This window comes from Podarcis cretensis (assembly GCF_951804945.1).
Source record: "Podarcis cretensis genome assembly, chromosome: 17".
Taxonomy (NCBI): Eukaryota; Metazoa; Chordata; class Lepidosauria; order Squamata; family Lacertidae; genus Podarcis; species Podarcis cretensis.
The window spans coordinates 33,367,854-33,391,745 of NC_137187.1; the positions used below are offsets into that span (position 1 = coordinate 33,367,854).

General features: G+C 44.5%; 1 protein-coding gene and 1 long non-coding RNA gene across 7 annotated transcripts; one reads left to right on the top strand and one right to left on the bottom strand.

The window, feature by feature from the left end:
- Positions 1-668: 668 nt before the first annotated feature.
- Positions 669-23,801, bottom strand: ODAD3 (outer dynein arm docking complex subunit 3). Of its 4 annotated transcripts, XM_079959512.1 has the most exons (13): positions 23,344-23,801; positions 20,320-20,441; positions 16,878-16,955; positions 16,160-16,339; positions 10,495-10,596; positions 9,972-10,097; positions 9,058-9,180; positions 7,198-7,353; positions 4,579-4,739; positions 4,252-4,408; positions 3,699-3,854; positions 2,624-2,708; positions 669-1,369 (listed from the first exon to the last, which is right to left on the bottom strand). In XM_079959512.1, exons 1-13 carry the CDS (start codon positions 23,426-23,428, stop codon positions 1,230-1,232), a joined length of 1,671 nt encoding a protein of 556 aa, XP_079815638.1. In that variant the 5' UTR covers positions 23,429-23,801; the 3' UTR covers positions 669-1,229. The 4 variants fall into 4 exon arrangements, 3 of the variants coding, with proteins under 3 accessions (XP_079815638.1, XP_079815636.1, XP_079815637.1); XM_079959510.1 differs by lacking the exons at positions 20,320-20,441; positions 23,344-23,801 and adding an exon at positions 18,314-18,610; XM_079959511.1 differs by lacking the exons at positions 20,320-20,441; positions 23,344-23,801 and adding an exon at positions 18,314-18,595 and having other exon boundaries at positions 7,198-7,350.
- Positions 1,380-16,925, top strand: LOC307206573. Of its 3 annotated transcripts, none has more exons than XR_013834366.1 (6): positions 1,380-1,837; positions 7,279-7,382; positions 9,103-9,203; positions 10,169-10,293; positions 16,313-16,405; positions 16,815-16,925. It is a non-coding gene; the product is annotated as an uncharacterized lncRNA (long non-coding RNA). The 3 variants fall into 3 exon arrangements; XR_013834367.1 differs by lacking the exon at positions 1,380-1,837 and adding an exon at positions 1,851-2,059; XR_013834368.1 differs by lacking the exons at positions 1,380-1,837; positions 10,169-10,293 and adding an exon at positions 4,742-4,875.
- Positions 23,802-23,892: the final 91 nt, after the last annotated feature.

Here is a 23,892-nt window from a genome sequence, read left to right on the forward strand (position 1 = left end):
GACTTTATCTTAGCACACCCACTACAACTCCTTCTGCATTTTTGTTCTGGGTGTTGCAGCCCACTCCCTCCCCACACCTCTGCTCTCTCAGAGCCTTTTCTCCCCCCCCCCCCCCGGGGACATTCTTAGCCTCCACAGCAGCATCCCAGCCAATCAGGGATACATAACATGGGATCTAAACAACCAAGGAAGGCTGCCTGCTCTTCTTTGTTTGCAATACAAACAAACCTGGGCCAAGCCCAGTTAGAAAGAGTGCACCATGTGGATTAGAGATACGTGAGATCCCACAATACAGTTTCTGGTCCTTTAATTCACTATTTTTCAGTGGGTGTGATTGCCTGAAATGACAGCCACACATAGTGAATCTGGCATTACCACTGATGGTCAGTCAGCAGAGAAGTGGGTGTGATTGCCTGAAATGACAGCCACACATAGTGAATCTGGCATTACCACTGATGGTCAGTCAGCAGAGAAGTTGAGGGACACCTGTTTGGCTAACATCAACTAACCAGGCTGTGCTTCTTTTTTAAAAGCCTGTATCCAGGAGATTTACACCAAATGAACAGCTTGGCCTCCCAACCATCTGCTTCCTTAGCCTTTGCAATACCAGCCTGATCTCTGTTTACAGTCCACCCCATCGCTGACAAAAGCACAGACAAGGAGGCAACTCAGCCTGAACAGGGTTTATTGCATCATACACAGCAAACACAGCACATAGTAACCCCGTTCCGCAACCAGAGTGTAACTGACTCTGAGCCCCCACCTCCATCCAGATATACCAGGGGGGTGATTGTGGCTGGAGCAAGGGGGGAAATCAGTCAAACTAAAGGCACGGTGGGGAGTATCTCTGCTCAGGGTTGAGAGATTCTGGAAAAGAGTCTGATTTAGCTGGGAGGTGGGCAAGGTGCACCCTCTTCCTTCCTGACAAACACCAGGGCCAAGCCACCCCACCCACTGAAGACCCCATGCTTTTCACATAGGTGAGAGCTGAAAGGCAGGGAGAGCAGGAGCTATCCACTGGCTGCAGCTCACTGTAGGTTCCTGCCTGCTCTCTGCCAGCATGGGAAACAGATCCACAAAGTGGTCATGTTTCTCCTTTCCTGGGGCCTGCAGACTTGGCGGGAGTGAAGTGTGGGACTGGCTCACACGGAAAATCAGTGGCTGGGAGGCACCTTTAATAGCCAAGGACTCTGGAGGACTGCAGGATCAGGGGAAGGTATGGAGGGGGGCTACATAGGATGCAGCTTCCCTTCCTTCTTTCTGTAGCGGGTGCGACGTTTGGTCTTCGATTCTATTATCTGCTGGGATTGACGCTTCAGGGCTGCACGGGTCACCACATCCGCATCATCCTCTCCGCTATCCTCCTCATCTGCAAAGAGACCAAAGGGTTTGTGGCAACACGAGAGCGGGGCCTTCTCTGCAGTGGCTCCCCGTCTGTGGAATGCTCTCCCCAGTGAAGTTTGCCTGGCGCCTTCATTAGATATCTTTAGGCACCAAGCAAAAACATTCCTTTTTAACCAGGTGGTTGATTTGATTGACATCCTATGACCTTTTAAAATGTGGTTGGTGGGGGTTTTTTGGGGGGGAGGGTTATTGTTTTTATTTTGATTATATATTTTGTGGTTTTATATTTTGATTTTGTTTTGTGAAGCTCCCTGAGACCTCTGGGTATAGGGCGGTGTATAAATTCAATAAATGAAATCATCATCACGCATGAGGTCACAAGGCTAAGGTTCCAAGCCCTGCACTGTGACATGGGACTAGCATCATAACCAAGTCCAGAGCCACGGAGAAAGGCTGCCCCTCAACAAAGCCCATAGCCCAAAGTCAAAGAAAGGTAAGTACTCTACATCTGTGACGTCACAAAGGGAAACATAAGTGTGCCAATGCCCCATAGCCATGTGTTCAAGGCCAATGATGTCGTAGGCAGAGAAGACCTGTGCCACATTGCTGCCACCCACAGAGAACCTGTAACTTAAAACTACCAAAGAGCCCACAGTGTGCTAAGACAAGGGCTGTGTGAACTCTGTGCAATACAGGAGAGAAATTCAGTGCCCAGGTAGTCCAAATTCTGGATTTTTTTTAAAAAAGAAATTCTGTAAAGTATGCAAACATGCATATTTACTCTGGTTTTGTATAATGTTCAGTGTTTTGTAAAAGTCATTATCATTTTGCTCATTTCCCCTCTCTGCTGAAAATCCAATTAAGCCATTTCTCCGATTTCAGAAATTTTAGCAGGCATTGTATACGTGCATTAAAACTTACCCGCACACCCACAAGTTGCAAATTCTCTTTTCAAAACAACTTTTTTAAAAAAATTCAGGAAGCTGAGGTCTATGCCCACAAGCACATTCTATGCTCCCACAAAATTGTGGCATGGCTAACACGACAAATGGTCCACAGCCACAGTCCACTAAGCTGCTTGTGCATTGCTTTGCATTGCACCCACCTGCAGAAGTTAGCTCAATATGGAACCCAAAACTATCAGCTATAGAAGCTATAGAGCACAGAAGTAGACAGGAGGCAACAGAATTTGCCTACAGGGAAGGCTCTCACTGTGCAATGTAGCTTCTATCCAATGGCCATGTGTTAGAAAACTTGGATACCTGCTGCTGAGACTTACCATAATACATGTCTGGCTTCTGTGCGGTGGGTAGTTTGACCCTCGTATTGTAGGCAGGCAGCCGTCTCTCAAGTTTAGAATGGAACTGCAACAACATAGGACAGAGGTTAGACTGGGACCATGGGAAATGGGGAGGGGCAACTCATTTGCTTGTGTATTAGGGCAAAGCCCAGCAGACCACGTAGCTCAGCAATTCTGGCCTGACTTGAAATGTATTGTCTTTGTAACTTTGACTGATTCATGTTTTGCCTTAATGTCACCTGATCGGGTCAGGGATTAAATAGAAGAATCTTAATACAGTGGTGCCCCGCAAGACGAATGCCTCGCAAGATGAGAAACCCGCTAGACGAAAGGGTTTTCCGTTTTTGAGGCGCTTCGCAAGACGAATTTCCCTATGGGCTTGCTTCGCAAGACGAAAACGTCTTGCGAGTCTTGCGGTTTTTTTCCGCTCCCCCCCCCCTTTTTCTAAGCCGCTAAGCCGCTAATAGCCGCTAAGCCGCTAATAGCGCTAATCCGCTAAGCCACTAATAGGGATGCTTCGCAAGACGAAAAAACCGCTAGACGAAGAGACTCGCGGAACGGATTCTTTTCGTCTTGCGAGGCACCACTGTAACTGGAATGCAGCCATAATGGCTGAGAAATTTATGTTCTCGGAATTCAGAACCTACCAGAGTTTGAAAATGGAGGGCTAAAGAGAAGTTTGGAGGGCAAAGAGTTTGGAGCCAGTCTGAATTTAGGCAGGGCAAGGATAGAGCCTTGAGTGCTTAGCTGAAACAGGAGTGTGCCTGGGAAGCACAAGTTGCTCCCTTTGGAGAACGGAGGCAGAATTAGCAACTGCACTGACTGCTTTCGGAGTCTGCTCCCCAAATGCTCAGTTGTGTATTCGTAAATAAAGCAAATAGGAAAAAAACATCACAAGTCTCAGTGCCCTCTTATCCATAGGAAGCTAAACCCCATAATTCCATGTGGATTATCACTGCCTGGTGAACTGAGGAATATGTCATTGTGTAGAATCCCAACAAAGGTGACTGAGAAGACAAATTAGTCTGGCCCTCTCAACCTTATCTGAACCCACCTCCACGTCTTCAATTCTCTGGAGAAGTTCCTTCTTGTCTCGATCCTTGAGAGAATCCATAAGGAACAGCAGCTTCTCCTCTGTCTGGGCCAGGAGGTCAAGGACATAATCACTGGCTTTTTCGTTCAATTGGGTAGAAGCAAAGCGGCTATCTTCCTAGGGAGAAGAAGAGATGTTCACTAGCTTCTGCCCAACAGAGCACAGCAGGGAAACCTATGAACTTGTTGGAACAGCTACTTGATCAGGGCTACACAGGGAGAGAACAAAGGCAAAATCCTGTTACCCTACTATAAGCATATCTTTCAGTGAGGTGAACAGAACCCTGGAGTTCTGCCTCACAGCTCCTGCTATAACCATTAGCCCCTGCTTTCTTCCTCCAAGACTCTCCTCTTCAGTGCAGAGCCTCAACCTGCCACTGATGGTGCTGCCAAGTAGTGCAGATTGTTGGGAACATCATGCAGGTCTTGGTTATGGTATTGATTGAGCTGTACGCTGTGTGTTGGGTGGGGAGCTGCCTGCTGTAGAGCCAGGACATGCTCAGCTGTGCACTCACCAGCTTGATGTGCTGCACTTTGGAGGCCAATTGCTCCACTCCAGTTTTGGCATTGAGCAGAACCTTGTTCACCTTGGACAGCTCTTCCCGGGTTGCATCACGCCTCTTCTCTTCTTTTTGCAGATGCGCGCGTAACTCCTTCATAAGGTTCTGGGCCCTGGGGGTGGGAGAGGGGGTGGGGTGGTTCACAGAAGAGAACCCTTGAGCCCCCCAGCTCCTAACCCTCATGTGGGTCAGGGAGCAAGGACTGGCACACTCTGCATGGCGGATCGCCAACATGTGCTCTTGCCTGTAAGCCAAGTGATACAAGTGGAGGAGCCAACTTACCCCACCTTCCGGGCCTCTCCCGAGTACTTGGTGTGCTCAAGTTCACGTTGCAATACATCCCTCTCCTCTTTTAGTCGCACCAGGGACTCTTCATTCTCATTCTTCATTTCCTCCAGGTGCTTGAAGGTTTCTTCTTGAGCCGCGAAGCAGGCCATAACATCCTGTCAAGATTTCACAGGGATGAATGGAAGTATCAGAGCTGTATGAATCTGGCCCCTGCCTGCTCGGCATGCATGCTACTCTTTCCATGCAAATAAGAGGCAGCCGTGGAACGATAGGATCCACCACAGCTCTGAGGCAAGCCTGCAGATCTTATTGGTCATGTCTGGCCCTTTTGCCTCCTACAGTAGTCATACCTCGGTTTGAATACACTTCGAGTTGAGCGCATTCGAGTTGCGCTCCGCGGCAACCCGGAAGTAACGGAGCGCATTACTTCTGGGTTTCACTGCTTGCGCATGCGCATACACTCAAAATGACGTCATGCGCATGCGCAGAAGTGGCGAAAAGCGACACGCATGTTCGCAGATGTGCCGTCACTAGTTACGTTTGCTTCTAGATGCGAATGGGGCTCCAGAACGGATCCCGTTTGTATCTAGAGGCACCACTGTACACTGGTACCTCCGGTTATGAACTTAATTCGTTCTGGAGGTCCGTTTGTAACTGGAAGCTGTTCTTATCCTGAGGAACACTTTTGTGAATGGGGCCCCCGCTGCGTGCACACGCTTCTGGCACGTGATTTCTGCTTGCATCCTGGGGCAAAGTTTGCTTCCGGGAGCAGCTACTTCCAGGTTAGCAGAATTCGTAACCCAAAGAGGTTCGCAACCAGAGGTATTACTGCACACATCAAAAGGAGCCTCAATAGGGAAACCACTGTGGCCAGCAAAGTCTCCTGTCTCTGCTAGAGCCAACTGCTGGTATCCAAGCTCCCAAAAAGATGAATTCTTACAGTTCAAGTAGACCAAGTTAAGAGAGCAACCAGCAGCACAGGGGCATGAGACAAGACAATGCAAACCTGCCAGCACACCATCAAAGTGTGGCAATCTCAGAATGGGGTATCTCTTTGGCTTAGAAGCTAACAGAAGCACAGAGAAGTCTGGAGCACAGAGAAGTCTTGCAAAAGACAGTTGTCCTGGTTCTAGAACCAACCTGAAACTTTCCTGTCTAGTTTGGGTGCCTTGTGATCCTCGCTAGATCAAATGGATTTGCAATGGGTCCAAAAAGCAGCTTGAGAGTAAATTAAAATGGTCTGTGTCATTCATGGGACAGTCATGCTTACAGGCAATGCTGCTTACAGGACAAGACACAGCTCTGAAATTTCAGGCATGGAGGAAGCGGGTCAAAAATTTCCAACTGGAGAGGACAACAGGAGGGGCATCCAATGATTTTCATCAACATACCAGGCTTTATAGGTTCAATTAATCTAGCCCTGCCACAAGCACATCCTCTCCAGTCCCTCAGCTTTACTGGAAAAGATCCAGATTTCATGTCCTTGGCCTTTTGCTCTCCAGGAACCTGCAGCACAAGTGCCTCTAAACTACGTCAGTGGGTGGCTGCCTGCAGGTCTGGCTCCTGCCAAAAAGCAACAATTGATTGTGCATAGATAGCTTGGCTGCAAGCCTGAGCCTCCTACGGGCACAGCAGCATTCCTGCTGGGTTCACAGTGCAGAAGACCTGAATGGGAATGGACATCCGGTTTTCCTAGAAATACCTTTTTTTAAAAAAAAACAAAACCAGGGCGTCTTTGGGATATTTAAGTAGAGACCAAAGTCATGAGAAAAATCAACTAAGGGCAAGGAATAAATTTATGAATGGAATTTGCCCAGAATGGCGTAAGAACACAGCCTGCAAGAGAAAAGGATAACTAAGTTTTGATTGGCTGGCAGCAGCTGGTACATGGAGAGCAGAGAATGTTTTGCCGTCACACATGAATAACTAGTGCCCTGAGCAACAATTGGACTTGTGGCGTCAACTGCATATCAGCAGGGAACAGTCATGGGATGTGCTGGAGCTGCTGCAAAACGGGGGCGAGGAAAGATGCAGATCAATTCTGAGTTTTATTATCTGGTCCTCTGCCTGAAAGAAGGCAGAGTAGCCAGGAAGCTGTTCTCCCAGTCTGAGAAGGGTGGCTGAATTCACTTCTGTTTGCAGTTCATCTGGGGGCAACAAAATTAACAGCATCCCCCCCTCCCCTTAGGAACTCCTTTTGGAAAGAAAATTAAGCAGGAATTGCACAGTGGCGTATCCTGCACTTGCTTTGTTTCTGTTTCAATGGACAAGCTGGAGGTTGAATTTGGGCTACTTTGCAAATTATACAGTGATAAAACAGACTCCTCCCCCTCCAGCAAGCTGCCTATTTCTCCTTCTGAATCTTGGGGTGCAAACCCTGACAGTGTCGGAACACTGGCTGGGCTTCCTAAATACGTTGCCAGTGAATGTGAGGCAGGTCAGATACATTTAGAGCAACCTGATCCACACCAAAACAACTAATGTTGTTGACTGGATTAATCTCAGACTGGGGAGCTAGAAATAACAAGCATCTTAAGTCTGGAAAGGGACCTAATGTTGCCCTCTCTCAGCAAAGGAAGGAGTCTGGGAGGAGGCAGCGGGCAAAGTTCTTACATTTGCATTTGTGACGCCAGTGGCTACTCGGATCTTGTCAAAGGCCTCTGCTGCAGTGAACATGGCTTGTTTGCTTTTCAGGATAGTTGATTTCTTGACCTGGGGCTCCTTGAGTACGTCGTCACTTCCAAATGGGATACGATCCTTCTGAGACTGCTGAAACAAATGGAGTGCATGTGGACAAGGTACAGCACACATAGCCCAAGAAAAAAAATCTCAAAATGGCTTCTGTTATGCTAAGGCCTTGCCAGTTGATTGTTGATTTGCTTTTAATTCCTCTCCTGCCTCATTTTATTGTATGCTGAACTGACTAGATTTCTTTCTATTCCCCCCCCCCATTTTGAATGATTTTCCCTTCTTCTATTTTTAGCCTTTGTTTGTTTATACTTTTCAAGTTTATACATTTCACTAATTTTATACATTTCACTAATTTCACAATCATTTTGACATTTCAAAACTTGACTTCCTTCCCCCTCTTTCTGCGGTTCCTTAAATTTGTTCTTAATATCTTCTGCATATCCAAATTAACTTAATTTGCTCATTTATTCATCTTTAAATATATACTCCTATAAAACTGAAGGTTATTACAATAACCCTGCTAGTGTTTTCATCTGTTTAATGATTTTCCCTTCTTTACTGCCTCTCCCCTTTACAATTGTGTCACGGCCCTGGACAGCTGGTGGCAACCAGAAGACCTTTGATCACCTTCCTTGGAGTATAGATGAGATCACCCAGCCAATGAGATGTTAAATTAAAAAGGGGCCGAGAACTCCCTTGGAACGCAGTTCAGGTGGCAATATGTGAAAGGGCCTCTGGGTAACCAAGGCACAGAGCTTCAAGATAATCTTGTCCTGCTCTTTCCCCTGGCAGGATCTTCTAAGTCATTGATCACATCCACATTAGCCCACCCTCAGATTAGTCAGGACACCCTGATTAAAGCCTTTCATGGGAGGGAATAAACAAAGTAGCCCCACTTCATAAAGGAGGATATAATTGCTCAGCTGCTACATAAACTAATTATTTCTTAACTGGATGCAGAGATCAATCGGGTGCTCAGAAAAATCATCCACTGAGCCTCTTCGCGAGCAACTTTTTGTTTATTTAACAAAATTTTACACGTAGATGGAAGAGGAAACAGCAGAGGTGGGGAGGGATTCATGCTGCAACAGTTGGCCTCTAAAATGTTTTTAAATGCCCTTAGTGGCCTGAGCCTCAGCTGGGTAATGAAACAATCCTAAACAGTCTAGTAATTTCCATACCCAGGGCTTGAGTTCAGTTGCCAAACCTTGTGGCCAGTGCTGAAGGACCAAAAATTCACTTGACTAGCCATAATGCCACACCTGGGAAAGAGATGGGACCTTGCTCAGATCCCTGGCTGACATTAGATTGGGGGCAGGGACCCATAGCCCTCTCAATGTTGTCGGACTCTGACTACCAGCAGCCCCAGCCAGCTTGGGATGATACAAATTGTAGTACAGGAACATCTGGCAGGCCACAAAGTTCCCCAGTCCTGGGTTAAAAACATGACTTCTGCACTTTCACACAGATGCAGCAAAACCACAGAATTTGCTAGTGGGGGCAGAATTATAATAATAAGACCTAACTCCTCTTTTCTCCTTACAGAAGGTTTAAAGCACATTCAGGCCTGTTCAGAGTCAGAGAGTGGCTGCTTGCCCATTTCAGACACTTGCGATCTTTATCTAGTCCACTTCTGAGATTTAAGTCCTTGCTGTTAGCACCAGGAAAACCAGAAGCTATCTAAGAGGCAAAATATCCTTTTGGCCTATTGTCAGTCTGAAGACAGGGGACAGACTTGGGGAGTGTCAGCCATTTAATGGAGAGAAGAAAACCCCACAGTACCCGTCTCTCTGTACGCTCATTCTGCGCTCTCTTTTCCTCGGTCAGCTTCTTCAGATCCTTCATCTTCTTATCACGAACTTTCCGTTCTCGGTAGATGATTTCTTCTTGGTTCAGGAGCTGTGCCTGCATTTTGGAGGGAAGAGAAGGTGAGCTTCTGTCCTGTCCTCGTAATCTCTAAATAGGATGCACTGTGAACATCTCTGCGCCTCTTAGGCCTGTTTTTGGACAGCCCAATACACCCATTGATGTGGTGAGACACCGATCTCAGGGATGTTGTGATGTTCCCTGAGGACCACTTCCTGGTGCTCTCTCCTAACCTACTCAACACTAGATCATAATTAGAGTTGTGTGGTTAATCTTATTTTATTTGTTTTAAATAAGAGTTCTAGGCTAATATGTTTGCTTTAAAAGCTTAACAAGTCTCCAGAACAAACCCCCAGTTATTTGAAAGTATGACTCTTAAGATCAGAGTAAAATATGTGAAATGAATAATATGTGTGCAAATAAAATTAATTATAACTGCAGCCCCTAGTGAGAATCTCCTTACAGTGGGAGGTATTGTATTATTTAATTATTATACAAGCTGAACATGTATATACAGTCATACCTTGGTACTTGAACGCCTTGTGACTCAAACGTTTTGGCTCCCGAGTGCTGCAAACTCGGAAGTGTTCCGGTTTGCGAATTTTTTTTGGAAGCTGAACATCTGATGTGGCTTCCGATTAAGTGCAGGAAGCTCCTGCAGCCAATCAGAAGCCGCGCTGTGGTTTTCGAACGGTTTCAGGAGTCAAACGGACTACTGAAACGGGTTCCGTTCAAGAACCAAGGTACGACTGTATTGCTCCTCACCACACAGTAGCCACAAACCATAACTGCTCCTTCATCCTGTATCCAACACTGTTCTGACTCCCTACCCTGGCTGTATCACGAGCATGTTGGGCTTCCGTGTTCACGCTTTCCAGGTCCTTAAGCTCGTTGCGCAGGCGTAAGATCTCAGCTTCCATAGCATCCAGCTTGTTCTGGAAGTGCAGGCTCTGCTCCTAGAAAAGGGATGAAGCATTCTAGGGTGGTTGTGGAGCAAACAGCCTTGATGCCTCATTCATCTTTGCAGAACACAAATCCCTAATCATCTAACTCCCTCAATGGCTCCTAACCCACTTAACTCAGTGCGTCTAGGACCTGGGAGATCAGGGTTCAAATCCTCACTCAGCCACAAAGCTTACTTTGTGACCTTGGGTGAGTACAGTCTCTTTGTTTAACCTACTTACCTGCCCTGTGGGTGAACAGGAGGCAAATGTGCAGGTGGATGGATTACATGTGAGCCTCTGGTCCAACCATACCTGCCATTTAGCCCCCAGAACATTACTCATGAAGAAACTTGGCTCTTGGGCTGGAAAAGTTTCCCCACTCCTATCTAAGAGTGTGTCTGTGTCTCACCTGCATATGCGATTTTAACTTCTGGTACATGCCGGTGATGCGTTGGGCCTCATCAGTCTTAAATCGGGCCTTTTCCAGTCGGTTCTCCAGCGTTCGCAGTGTCTGGATATAAAGAACAGCAAACTGAGCTAGCAGCCAGTAGGATGAAGTCTCTCCAAAAACCCATCTAGCTCAAAGATGTCCTTTTCCCAAGTTACAGCTGCAGGGATGCAAGCAACTTTCAGGTTCTATAGTCTAATCTTTCCATTACCACGTTCTTCAGATTGCATATGGCTGGACTGACAACCATCCCAAGTGCTTTACGAGTCAGTGGAAATTTTTACAATGACCTCATTGAGTTGTAGGGAATCTTCAAGGTGAGCAAACATGGTGATCGCTCCATGGTGACAGAACAAGGAAAAAACGGACCTGGCACATTGCCAGCTTGGAAGGGAAAACAAAATGCTGGTATAGCTCAGCCAGCAAGTGGAGAATAGTCCCCGGCGCAAGACCTCAGGATCTGGCAGGATGGGTGGCGGGTGAGAAAAGTCACCTGTTTGGCATGTGTGGTCTTCTCCTCTAATGACATTCATGCACAGACAGGACTGAGGGAACAAGAATGTCGTTGAATACAACCACTGTCTTCCTACTTCCTTTACTCAAACAAGTTTTATTTAAGTAATCAGAATACATTAGAAACCCCCACTTTCTGAGGCAAGTTCCAAGAATCTCTTCTGTTTGTTTTACAAGTGGTAGATATTGCAAATTTGGGTGATACCTTTATTCAGATTCCTGTGATCTGCTGGTTGCAACTGCTTGTTTTTCAGTTCATTTAGCTACAGTCAGTGCTTTTTTTCCTGGGGGGATGGAGGGGGACACATACCCCTAAACATTTTGTGAATCTTTGTACTTTTGTCCATTTACTGTATTTATTTTCCCCGATTTTAACTATAAAATGGTGATTTTCTTGAGTCAAAATGAGAGGGAAAAAAGCACTGACTACAGTAGGTGCTAAGCATTAGGTTTTGTATAACTGGATGTTCAAAATGGTGCTTGAGTCTCTCTCTTAGAAAAATAATGAGATATTGATATCTCTTAGAAAGATATCAAACACCAATATAAGTACCTAAGATTGTTTAAACAAAGATACTCTAGCATTTGAAAAATTAGAGCACAGTGATGTTGTGTCATTATACAGCAACCAAGTTATGTGCTCTTACCATCTAATAAAATAATCCTTTCAATACTTCAGTCGGATAACACATTCATGCATTTGCACACGGTTAATTGGGACACAGGTGGCGCTGTGGGTTAAAGCCTCAGCGCCTAGGGCTTGCCGATCGAAAGGTCGGCGGTTCGAATCCCTGCGGCGGGGTGCGCTCCCGCTGCTCGGTCCCAGCGCCTGCCAACCTAGCAGTTCGAAAGCACCTCCGGGTGCAAGTAGATAAATAGGGACCGCTTACCAGCGGGAAGGTAAACGGCGTTTCCGTGTGCGGCTCTGGCTCTGGCTCTGGCCAGAGCAGCGATGTCACGCTGGCCACGTGACCCGGAAGTGTCTCCGGACAGCGCTGGCCCCTGGCCTCTTAAGTGAGATGGGCGCACAACCCCAGAGTCTGTCAAGACTGGCCCGTACGGGCAGGGGTACCTTTGCCTTTTACCTTTAATTGCATCTGATAGAGGATGTTTGCCTACATTTTCAAGAATGCTTATTTTTCCAAACTACCACACAATTTTCCTCTTGTAGATAAAAACATCCCACACATGTGCACATGCAGTTAGCTGCAGGATAAGCTAAGCTTTGATTTGAACCTTCATATGAACATATGAAGCTCCCAAGCCAACCCAGACAACTGTTTCGTACCCCAGTACTGTATGCTCTGAATTGCAGAGGGTCTGCAGCCTTGTTATCCTCTTGTGTCAGATAATGCCAGGAATTTAACCTGAGAGATTATGCGCACAAAGCAAACCACATCACTGAATTATGGGTCCTTCTCTTATGGCTCCGAGCTCTTGCCCATTCACAGCCAAAATGTACTGAGTATATTAATCACAGGGTGGAGAATACAACTTTGTTCATGGGTTTGTGAAGGTGTGTATCAGTGTAGCTCCTGCCTGTATATTCAAGTGCATAAATCATTCATATCAGAGGACTAAAAGTGGAACAGTATCCCTATCATATCACTAACAGGAACAGTAAAGAGGTCTGGTGGATGAATTAAGGCCTGGGAGCTCAGGCACTGAGCTTTTGTCCTCAGTATCTCAGTGAACTACTCATCTCCCTTCTCTCTGTCTTGATGTCCTCATCTGAGAATAGGGCACGTACGGCAATTTCTCAATTTCAGACAGCTCCATTTACAAAACAGAATTATGACCTTAGAGGATCCAAGCACTGAAAAGATTATGGTGCCCCCATATGTAATTCAAAATAAAATCAATAGTAAACCATAAAACAAAATTTCAAAACAAAAGAAATCAAGATATTGCACCACATGACAGGATCTGACTTCCTTGCATTATTTTGAACTACTTGAGTAGGATGCCTCCTGGTTCAGGTGGGGATCAGTAATAGAGAACAGAAACATGAGGGGAAGATGTGTAGTGGAGTGTAAGTCTAACCAACTTCTGATTTCCCTCCGCGGTGACTACTTCAATTGGTTGGTTTTTTTGTTTTGCTTTTTACTTGCTTAAAAAACACAAAAAATAAATAAAAGTTAACATAAAAAAATAAAATAAAAGCCAAAGAAAACAATAACATATATACAAATTCCCCCTGTGGCTTCCCTCCCCCAAAACTCAACATTCTTTATTTTTACAGTCTTTTTACCATTGCATCTTTCATATATTATCCCTGATATTCCTAATACAGTGGTACCTCAGGTTACATATGCTTCAGGTTACAGACTCTGCTAACCCAGAAATAGTGCTTCAGGTTAAGAACTTTGCTTCAGGATGAGAACAGAAATTGGGCTCCGGTGGCGCGGCAGCAGCAGGAGGCCCCATTAGCTAAAGTGGTGCTTCAGGTTAAGAACAGTTTCAGGTTAAAAACGGACCTCTGGAATGAATTAAGTACTTAACCTGAGGTACCACTGTATTTTCTTATCCTGTGGGGTATCTTTTCCTAAAATGCCCAGCAAAACGCCTCTGGCTTTTTTTCTATAGAGATTTTGAACATCTTTTTTTTCTGTTTGTGAATGCACCCCCAGAATCTTTTAATTTTGTTTTGTTTTTTAATATTGAATGTCAAATTCTTCCCAAAAACATTTTCTTCTTGTTGTTTTTTTTTTGTTTTTGTTCCCCTGTTTTGCTAGTGCCCAAAGCATGTGCTTACTCTGCCTATTGGGCAATCCACTGCTGCCTATTACAGCTAAGTATCTAGAATGGGGACAATTAAGGAAAGTAATGCAGTGGTTCTTTGCCTCCCTCTTGCGGTGTGTTCACATAAGCTGCCAGAAAGAAATGGGGAGTCAAATTACACGTTATATTATATGTTAGCAACTGGTTGTTTTTTCTTTGATAAAGAGCAGCAGCAGGAGGAGGAGGGGCTCATCAGGATTGCAACCACAGATTTGGGAGGAAAGGGATAGAAATTCAGTCCTTTATTCCTGCTCTAGTTCTGGTCCAGATCAGTCCTGCTCTCCCACAGCTGCTGCTTGCCTTGGAAGGAAAGCTGCCATTCTTAGATGACATCCAATTTAGGATAACCAGATCTAGAATGCCAGGATGTCCTGCACTATAAATGTCAGTTAACACATTGTTGTTGTTGTTGTTGTTATTTCCATTTTCAATGCTCCGTTCTGCCGAGGTCAGACTCCACTTGGAGTACCAAGTCCAGTTCTGGGCACTACAATTTAGGAAGGATATTGACAAGCTGGAACATGTGCAGAGGAGGGCAACCAAGATGATAAAGGGCCTGGAAACCAAGCCTTATGAGGAATGGTTGAAGGAGCTGGGCATGTTTAGTCTGGAGGAGACTGAGAGATGATATGATAGCCAGTTTGAAATATATATTTTTTAAAAATGCTTTTTATTGGTGTTTCATTTAATACAAACAAACAAACAAACAAACAAAATACAGTAAAATTCAACACTCATTTATCCACATTCTTTCCCCACACTCTGCTGAGAACTGACTTCCTTCCCTCCCTTCAACAGGTTTTCTTATGTCAGTTACTTTCCCACAGTTTCTTATTGTATCCAATCCTGTCTACATCGTAAGATTTATTTCAGTCCTGCCAGAGTCTTCAAATTTGTACAGTTATTATTTATGTACTCCAATAAATTTACTCCAATCTTTTTGGAGTTTTGCTTCCTCCTGATTTCAGATTCTGCAGGTCAGTTTTGCTAGTTCCGCATAATCAACCATCTTCGTCTGCCACTCCTCTATCGTTTGTAATTCTGGTACTTTCCATTTTGCGGCTAACAAAGTTCTGGCAGCAGTCATAGAATACATAAATAACCTTTGATCTGCTTTTTCTATTTCCTCTCCCATCAAGCCTAGCAAGAACAGCTTCAAATATCTAAAGGGCTGTCACAAGGAAGATGGCTTAGACTAGATGGCCCTTAGGGTCCCTTCCAACTCTACAGTTCTATCATTATGAGAGAATAGCACAGACTCAAAAGAACTGCCATTCATGGGTTCTAAGAAGAAAAAGTGCTTTTCCAAAGAGATCCTCAGCATGCCAAGGACATGCAAACATCACACTGATGCCTCCTTGCCAATTAGTAACAATCAGAGAGCAAAAGAGACCAAACATGAGAGGTCCTGAATTCATCATTGCATCTCAGGGAGAGGAGCTACAGGAGTAGATATGACACATAAACCTTACAGCTGCCCCTGTGAGAAGAACATGCTCTCTGTGTTACCTTAGATAGCAGCTTTACTACAATCTGAGGGAATCAAAGCAGAAAGGAGCCATTTGCAAAATCATCGGTTCTTCTTCTCAAGAGACCTGAGGACTCAGGGAATCCAGACTTTTCAACTTCTCCACTCCACTGCACTAATCTGTCACTATATTGCACTGATCTGTCACTATAGAGAGGAGAACCCAGGACACCTTCAGGCACAAATAAACTTAACATTCTCAAGTTTTGTGACAATTGATCTGCTTTCTTTTTAGCTAAACCAGGACTCTGGTAGAAGGAAAGACTCCACTTGGAATACTACAACTAATAATACCTGCAACAGTCCAACTTCTGCAGAATGCAATCAATGATTGCATATATAAAAGATGAGATGAAATATAAAAGGTGAGGTGCCCATGACAAGAGTCCTCTTCAAGCATTCAAAGAGAAAGAGAGAGAGAGAAGTGGCAACAGCACTGCAGCAATGATTTGTTTTTGTTCTTATTTTTATTATGCATTATGTATTGCAGGCTTCCTCAGCCTCGGCCCTCCAGATGTATTTTGGCCTACAACTCCCATGATCCCTAGCTAGCAGGACCAGTGGTCAGGGATGATGGGAATTATAGTATCAAAACATCTGGAGGGCTGAGGTTGAGGAAGCCTGATGTATTATGTATTTGTATTATGTCTTTTATATTGTAATTTTATGTTGTGAACCGTCCTGAGATCTACAGATAAAAGATGGTATACAAATTTAACAACAACAACATTCTAGCCTAGTGAGAGGGAACCAATGGTGGAGCTTTTCAGCCGCCTCCTTCCAAAGGATTCAGATTTGACTCACCTTAGCTGCCTCTATATTCCGTTCTTCCATTTCTTGCATTTCAGTGATCTCTTTTGTTTTAACACCATACTGAAGCTGTAGCTCTTCCAGCCTGCGTTTCCGCATCTCCACCTGATGCTTCAGGTTGTTTAACTGATTGATTTTCTCACATAGCCGATGATTGATGATCTGAATAGCACCCTTTGGAACAGAGAGAAGAGGAGAAGAATTAAAGAAGCCTAAACAATTGTGCGGACAGTCATCCAGGTGAGGGTGAATTAGACTGGAGACAAAGAATAGGTTTTAATAAAGCTGAAACTGGTCTGAATTGAGGAAGGCTTTAAGATAAGGGGAAATTTGTAAATATATTTGAATTGGATATGCAGCAATAAAAAAGATATGAAATAAATAACCGCAGAAAGGAAAGGAAGGAATTCGAAGGGAAGGTAAATTAGATTTGTAAAGATTTTGTTTTTCTTGTCAAAATATTTGTATAAGCTGAAAATGAAAAATAAATTTATAAAAAACTGAATTGAGGAAAGCTTTTCATGTTGTGTGAATTTTTTTTGTCCTATTATTTCCTCTGAGCAAACGGATACTGCAGGTTTTTGAAATAATGTGCAAACCTGAAAAACTTGTTGCCCAATAGACACATTGTTTTTCCTTTGTGTTGCAGGGTTTTCAGTTTTTGCATTTTCATTCTGTGCAATGATATAACGGGACAGGGATCACCACCTACCTCTCCAGTTTTATTTTTCACAGACCCTTGCTCAGCTGGATGTTCGTGGAATGCAGCCTTGATGACTTTTTCTTCTCCCTGAAAAAAAACCCAAATAACTGTTTTCCTTTTCTGAAAGTCTGACATAAATCCAAGATGCATACAAGATGGAAGCATATTTCTTGGAACAGAGCTCGCCTTTTACAAGCAGGAAGGTAGGGCGACACCCCCTCTTCCCCACCAAAAGCCATAGTTCTTTCTCCCATCTTTTTAAAAATGCAGAGGAAACACTGGGAATGCTTTAAATGCAAACATGCAAGAAATAGTTAAGGCAACGTCTTTTTGGACCAACTCTGAAGCAGCACACAGATCTCCAGGTGACAAACACCTCTAGTAGATGGAATAGGAAGGGAAATGATTATCAGCAGTGTTGCATGAGTCCAAATTTTTTTTGCAAGTACAGATAATGGTCTAATGAAAAACCACTCATACGCAAGCAGAAGAATGAAGGTTGATAATGTCCCAAGTTATATATCCAGCCCACTTTGTATGCAATAAAATTATAAAAACTAAGGGTGCATAAGGGCCTTTCCCATCTTGCTATTGGCGAGCACATTATTAAACCTGGTGCGACAAACTCAGTGTGAGGTCAGGTAGACCCCCATCTTTCTCCAGACTTGAGAGATGGGAAGGGGCTGTTCCTCCAAGGCTTAGCAGAATGATAGTTACATTTGATGAGTTCTAGCATCTGTTTTGGAACAGAACGTACATTTAGTGGGATTTCAGTTGGAACCGAACATTTTGTTTTTTCCTTGTGTGTCCAACCAAAGCTTAGTTGGGTGGTGGATCAGAGCTGGAAGATGAATACCATACCATGGCTTGGGAAAGAGCATGTCTGACATTTCCCCAGTGGTTCCGTGGTGATAGTGAAGCAAGCTTTGGTGCACATGAACGGATAGCTCAGTTGGTTAGAGTATGAGACTCTTAACTTCAGGGTTGTGGGTTCAAGCTCCACATTGGGCAAAAAGATCCCTGCACAGCAGGGGGTTGGATTAGATGATCTTTGTGGTCCCTTCCAACTCTACAATTCTGTGAATATATTCCTACTAAATGTGCATTTGGAGTTTCCAGCCACCACACTTGTTGCTTGCATGTCTGCATTAATGTGACCAGGGATGGGGAACCTCAGACCTCTCCTATGGGACTTGCCCCAACCCATGCCTCTTACTAGCTCAACTTTGCACCCTCCCTGAGTGTGTTTGCTTGGCTGGAGCCAGTCCCTGAACACTGATGGTGCTTTTTGCTTGTTTGGAGGCTAGAGAGGGGTGTGCAAGTGTGTGTCAAAACTGCCTACTGTACAAAGGTATCATTCACATTTGTTGGTCTGCCCACATTTGCCTCTGCCTCTGGAAGGGAATGTGGATTTCAGGCTGAAAAAGGTGATAACAGCTACTAACCAGTGTTATAGCCTCACTGAGAACATCTTCAGTGTTTCCTTCGTTCATTCTTAGGCTTGACAGCCGTTCCAACGTCTTATTCATCATAGTTCCTTCCTTAGCACCTTGACAGTGTCCCAGAGTGTCACAGCCAGATTCAGAATGGGCTGCTAACAGACTTTGAGCAATACTTTTGTGTTTCTTTGCAGTTTGCCCTAGGCCAATGACTTGTGTTCCATGGCTTGTCACTTTCGTGCTTACTTTCCCTGACATATTAAACTTCCAGGAGTAGTTTACTAGCAAAACAAACACACCACTGTCATCTGAAACAGCCCTGATGCATTTGTGATGACACACAATGACAACATAGATTACTGGCTGCAACAAAATAATGTATGCTTCCTCGTGTGTTTTCAGGTCTCTATGCTAAGAGACAACATTGCAAAGGACTTGAGCTGCTACACTTGAACAGGTTAGCACATGTATATTTTCCATGCATTTTCTTTGACACACTGTACACATTTTGAACATAACACATTAATCATGTGCTTTTTCTTCTCAATATTTGTAAATACAACTTGTTTGGCCGGTAGGAGAAGTTTTTCAAAGTCTAAGGTATCCAGAAGTAGCTTTAGCTTGTTAAAGGTAAAGGTAAAGGTACCCCTGCCCGTACGGGCCAGTCTTGACAGACTCTGGGGTTGGTGCGCCCATCTCACTCAAGAGGCCGGGCCAGCGCTGTCCGGAGACACTTCTGGGTCACGTGGCCAGCGTGACAAAGCTGCATCTGGCGAGCCAGCGCAGCACACGGAAACGCCGTTTACCTTCCCGCCAGTAAGCGATCCCTATTTATCTACTTGCACCTGGGGGTGCTTTCGAACTGCTAGGTTGGCAGGCGCTGGGACCGAGTTATCGGGCAGCAAAATCAGTATCACATACAGTCACTATCTTTGGAAGAGTGGCAGATGCAGCTGATAGACTATATGGAACTAGCCGAGATGACCGGCAGAATCTGAGACCTGGGAGAAGAGAAGGTTGAAGAAGACTGGAAGAAATTTAAGATTTATTTAAAAAAGCATTGTAATTTGGTTGAATGTTAAGAAGGATGCTAGATCATAAATAATTGAGCACCACTAAACTAGATGGAATTAGGATGACAAGTGAGATTGAGGAAAAAACATAAACCTTTGGGAGGATTATTAGATTATATTTTAAATGAATGGGATATAAGAATGTAAACAAGATGATAAATTGCGGGGGAAAATTACAATGATGCAAGTGGGAGCGGGAGACGTGAGGGAGTCCAATGAAGCTAAGAAAATATGTTATGATATATGTTTCATTGTTTTTATTTCTGCATTTATGTTTATATATATATATATATATATAACTATCTTAAAGTGCAGAAATTGAAATAAAGTTGTTGATTTGCTTGAGTTCCAACCATTCATGTTGCTTGAAATTTTTTGGGGGCAACAATATTTGCCGCATGACACTTTCCAGCTTTCTTGGTAACTCAAACATTGGAGTCAAATATCTCAAATTGCCCAAAGGTTATAGAATGCCATTGTCTGGTTTCAGCATGTACACATGAAGGTGATATAAAAACACCTAAAAATCCATGTTGACCGCTTTGGCCCCTGAACAAAATGTCCAGAATTCCTGAGAAGCATCCCTGATAGATTGTGCAGTGACTGCTAATAGAGTAAAAGTATGGACAATGTATGCTTTTATATCTTTCCACCAAAAAGCACTCATGCCTAAGCAGTGCTTTTTTCTGGGGGGGACACAGGGGTAAGCATACCCCTAAACATTTTGTGAATCTAAGTTTGCCATCATTGAGGGGCAATATTTCAATACGAGTAGGAAAATGAGAGTACCCCTAAGGAAGAACTGTAGAGCTGGGGCCCTTATCTCAAAGTGAAAAGAGATCTTGGTCTGGGATGAGTGCCAGCATGAGCTGATATCATAAATTCTGCTCATTATTTCCGCTTGCTAGAAACAGGGGGGAACATAGCTATGAGGCTCACCGCTAGGAGATGTGCCAACGTTTTGTGCAACTTCTTATTCTCCTTTCTCAGTTGCAAAATTGACTCCTTGTTCTTCTTAATGTTCCATTGGGTGGTCTCATAGTAGGCTTTCCGATCACCTTCTGTAACGAGGACAAATAAAACCACTCTGCTTATGCTCATCCAAAAAAGCAGCAGCAGCAAAGCCAAACTTGTGGAAGTAGTTGCCAATTTGGGTAACTTTTAGTCATCTTCATATCCTCTCACAGATATGTGATTATGGCAGCTACATTATATAATGAATGAAATGACAGAAATTATGCTTTACCACATGACATACTTTGAGAGTTGAATTTAGTATTTCATTAGAATCAGGAGTGTAACCAAGGACAAAAAAGGCTTAACACAAGGCCTCTTTTTAATAGGAAATCCAATCTCCTTTTAGAGGTTTCAAGCATTTTGCTTTGGTCTGTATCTCTAGTCTGAAAATAGTGTTTTTAAATTTCTCAGTAGTTCCTTCCCATCCACAAAAATAGATATTGTAGGCCAATCATACATCTGTGGCAGTATAAATACCTTTCAGATGCCCCTCCACTTCTAGACCTCAACAAAAAGTGTACTAGTATTGGATGTACAAGACATGAACATATTAATTAGACTGTGGTGCTCACTAGAAATATGGATATTGGTACAGTCAATTGGATTAATGGGTTATATCCAATGTTGCCGTTCTACTTGCACAACAGACATCTTGCTTGAGCAAAGAAACTTGCCTCTCCTTTGCAGCCCCCGTGGGCCCCCAAAATCTGCTCTAGAGGACTGGGGGGACCATTTGGAACAGATTTTAGGGGGTGCACAGAGAAAGAAAGTCCTGTTGTACGAGTGGAACTCAGTACATGCTGTGCTGAATACAGCACTACTTAGCATCTAACTCGACTTTGTAGTAGCACAAGCATGGCTATAGTATGTTCTCACATTCTCCCTCTCTGCTGCTCCTAAGAGGCAACATCTTGGCTGTGTGTCCTGGAAGACCTGCTCTCTGCCTTGCTAGCCTTTTCCACCTGGCCTAGAAGGGCAGGGCCCTGACGGGCTGACTGGCCTCCAGCTACAAAAGCTGAGGCTGCTGAACAGACTACTGGGCTGGGGTATTTTTTAGGGAGGTTTAGTTGCTATTACTGATATCAATTTTTGTATCTTTATTTTTTATATATTATGATTTATGTGGAAATTGTTCAATTTGGCTGTGTACTTTTTCATGTGTTTTATTTATTGGTCATGACTACTTTATGTTTGTAATTATGTAACATCTTTTCATGTTGTAAGCCGCCTTGAGCATGGTTTTAACTTTGGAAAGGTGCCATACAATTTTATTTATTTTTAAGAGTGTTTCTGCAAAACCACATCAGTGGCTGAACTGTGCCAGTTTCTCGCGGTTCCCTCACTGCGAGAAGCGAAGTTACAGGGAACCAGGCAGAAGGCCTTCTCTGTAGTGGTGCCCGCCCTATGGAACACCCTCCCCATCAGGTGTCAAGGAAATAAACAACTATCTGACTTTTAGAAGACATCTGAAGGCGGTCCTGTTTAGGGAAGTTTTTTAATATTTAGTGTTTTATCGTATTTTTTAATATTTTGTTGGAAGCCATCCACAGTGGCTGGGGAAACCCAGCTAGATGGGCGGGGCATAAATAATAAATATTATTATTAATATTATTATTATTATTATTACTACTACTACTACATGCAACTGGTTAGTTAGAAATCCAAGTGGGAAAGCTCTGAAATGCAACAGCCAGGAGTCTGGTCATCTGCAGTGTAAGAATTAGCTTGAAGCCTTCAAACAGGGAAGTTTGACAAACATTCATGTTCCCGCACCCCTTTATACCACAAATGAATAGATAAAAGTGAGTGGACTACTAGTAATGTTCCACTTTCCCCATGGGTAGCTTTAGGAGGGAGCCCTTCCCTTTCTGCCTTCCCATTAACAAAATAGTGGTAATGACATAATTTACAGGGTGTTGCAAAAAGGAATGAAGCAATGGAATATTGTCCCTGAGGATTCTGCTGAGTGATTGCTACATCTAAAATAATCACATCATTGGTCCATCTTGCTCACCATTATCTACTTGGACTGGAAATGGGTTTCCATGGTTTCAGGCAGCTTCTATTCCCATCCCTACCTGGAGGCCCCGTGGATTGAACACAGGGGGTTTTTTACACAAAAGGCAGATGCTATGATTCTTCCCCAATACATAACACGCCACAGTTGTTGCTTTTTTAAAAATCAAAAAATTGCTGTGACAAACAGAAAAACACTTTCTGGGCCAACCTAGCACCTAACTTGTGGTCCTGCATGACAATTTGCAATCAGTTCAATATTATGCACACTTAGGTAAAGGTAAAGGGACCCCTGACCATTAGGTCCAGTCGCGGACGACTCTGGGGTTGCAGCGCTCATCTCGCTTTATTGGCCGAGGGAGCCGGTGTACAGCTTCCGGGTCATGTGGCCAGCATGACTAAGCCACTTCTGGCAAACCAGAGCAGCGCATAGAAACGCCGTTTACCTTCCCGCCGGAGCGGTACCTATTTATCTACATGCACTTGACGTGCTTTCAAACTGCTAGGTAGGCAGGAGCAGGGACCGAGCAACGGGAGCTCACCCCGTCATGGGGATTCGAACCGCCGACCTTCTGATTGGCAAGTCCTAGGCTCTGTGGTTTAACCCACAGCGCCACCCGCGTTCCTTTATTATGCACACTTGGTATATTATATATATTATATATATAATATTATGCACACTTGTTGTTTAATCGTTTAGTCATGTCCGACTCTTCGTGACCCCATGGACCAGAGCATGCCAGGCACTCCTGTCTTCCACTGCTTCCCGCAGTTTGGTCAAACTCATACTGGTAGCTTATGCACACTTATAAGTAAATTAATGTTTACTCCCGAGTAAGTGTGCACAGAAAAGCAGCCTTACTCAATACGGGATGCCTCCTCGCCCACTTCCGAACACTTTTCTCCCCTCAGCAGCCAGGCATCCCTTACCTAGGAGTTGTATCTTGTTCTGCAGCTCTGTAATCTGGTCGTGGACCGGGGGCTTAATCCCCTGCAGGGCTTGTGTCACTGGCATGGCGGAGTATCTCTCCTACCACCTCAAGCAGGGTCTGCTCGTCCCTTCCCCACCTGCACACGACCGCCGCCCGCGTCCCCAAGCCTCCCTGTCTTCCCCCTGCCCCGCTTCGCCAGGCTGCTTCCCCCTCACTCGACCATCAGCTGCATCCTTTCGCCTGCATCCGTCTCCATGACGACCAGCTCCTCCGATGCAAAGCGCCCATTGGCCAAGGGAAGCGACCCGCGAAAGGCATGGCGGGAGGAAGGTCAGGTTGTCTCGCTTTTCCTAGGCCGCAGCTGAAATCTATCCGCGGCCATCCTCGCCGTCGCCGTGCGGGGGAACGCGAGCAAATGCATTGGTGTCGTCCCTTGGCGGGGGAAAAGGGAACCAGGTCATGAAACACATGAGGCAGCGCCGTTGGAGGGCGGAACAAGCAAAGCGCACTTCCGCCACTCTCGCCATGGGCACCTAAAGGAAGGGGA

Coding starts and splice junctions, on each gene's coding strand:
- ODAD3 (XM_079959510.1), bottom strand. CDS start 18,565: ATGTCAGGGAAAGTAAGCACGAAAGTGACAAGCCATGGAACACAAGTC. Junction 10,597..16,159: donor GGAATATAGAGGCAGCTAAG/GTGAGTCAAATC, acceptor CTTTATATCCAG/ACACTGCGAACGCTGGAGAA. Junction 10,098..10,494: donor AGTTAAAATCGCATATGCAG/GTGAGACACAGA, acceptor TCCCTTTTCTAG/GAGCAGAGCCTGCACTTCCA.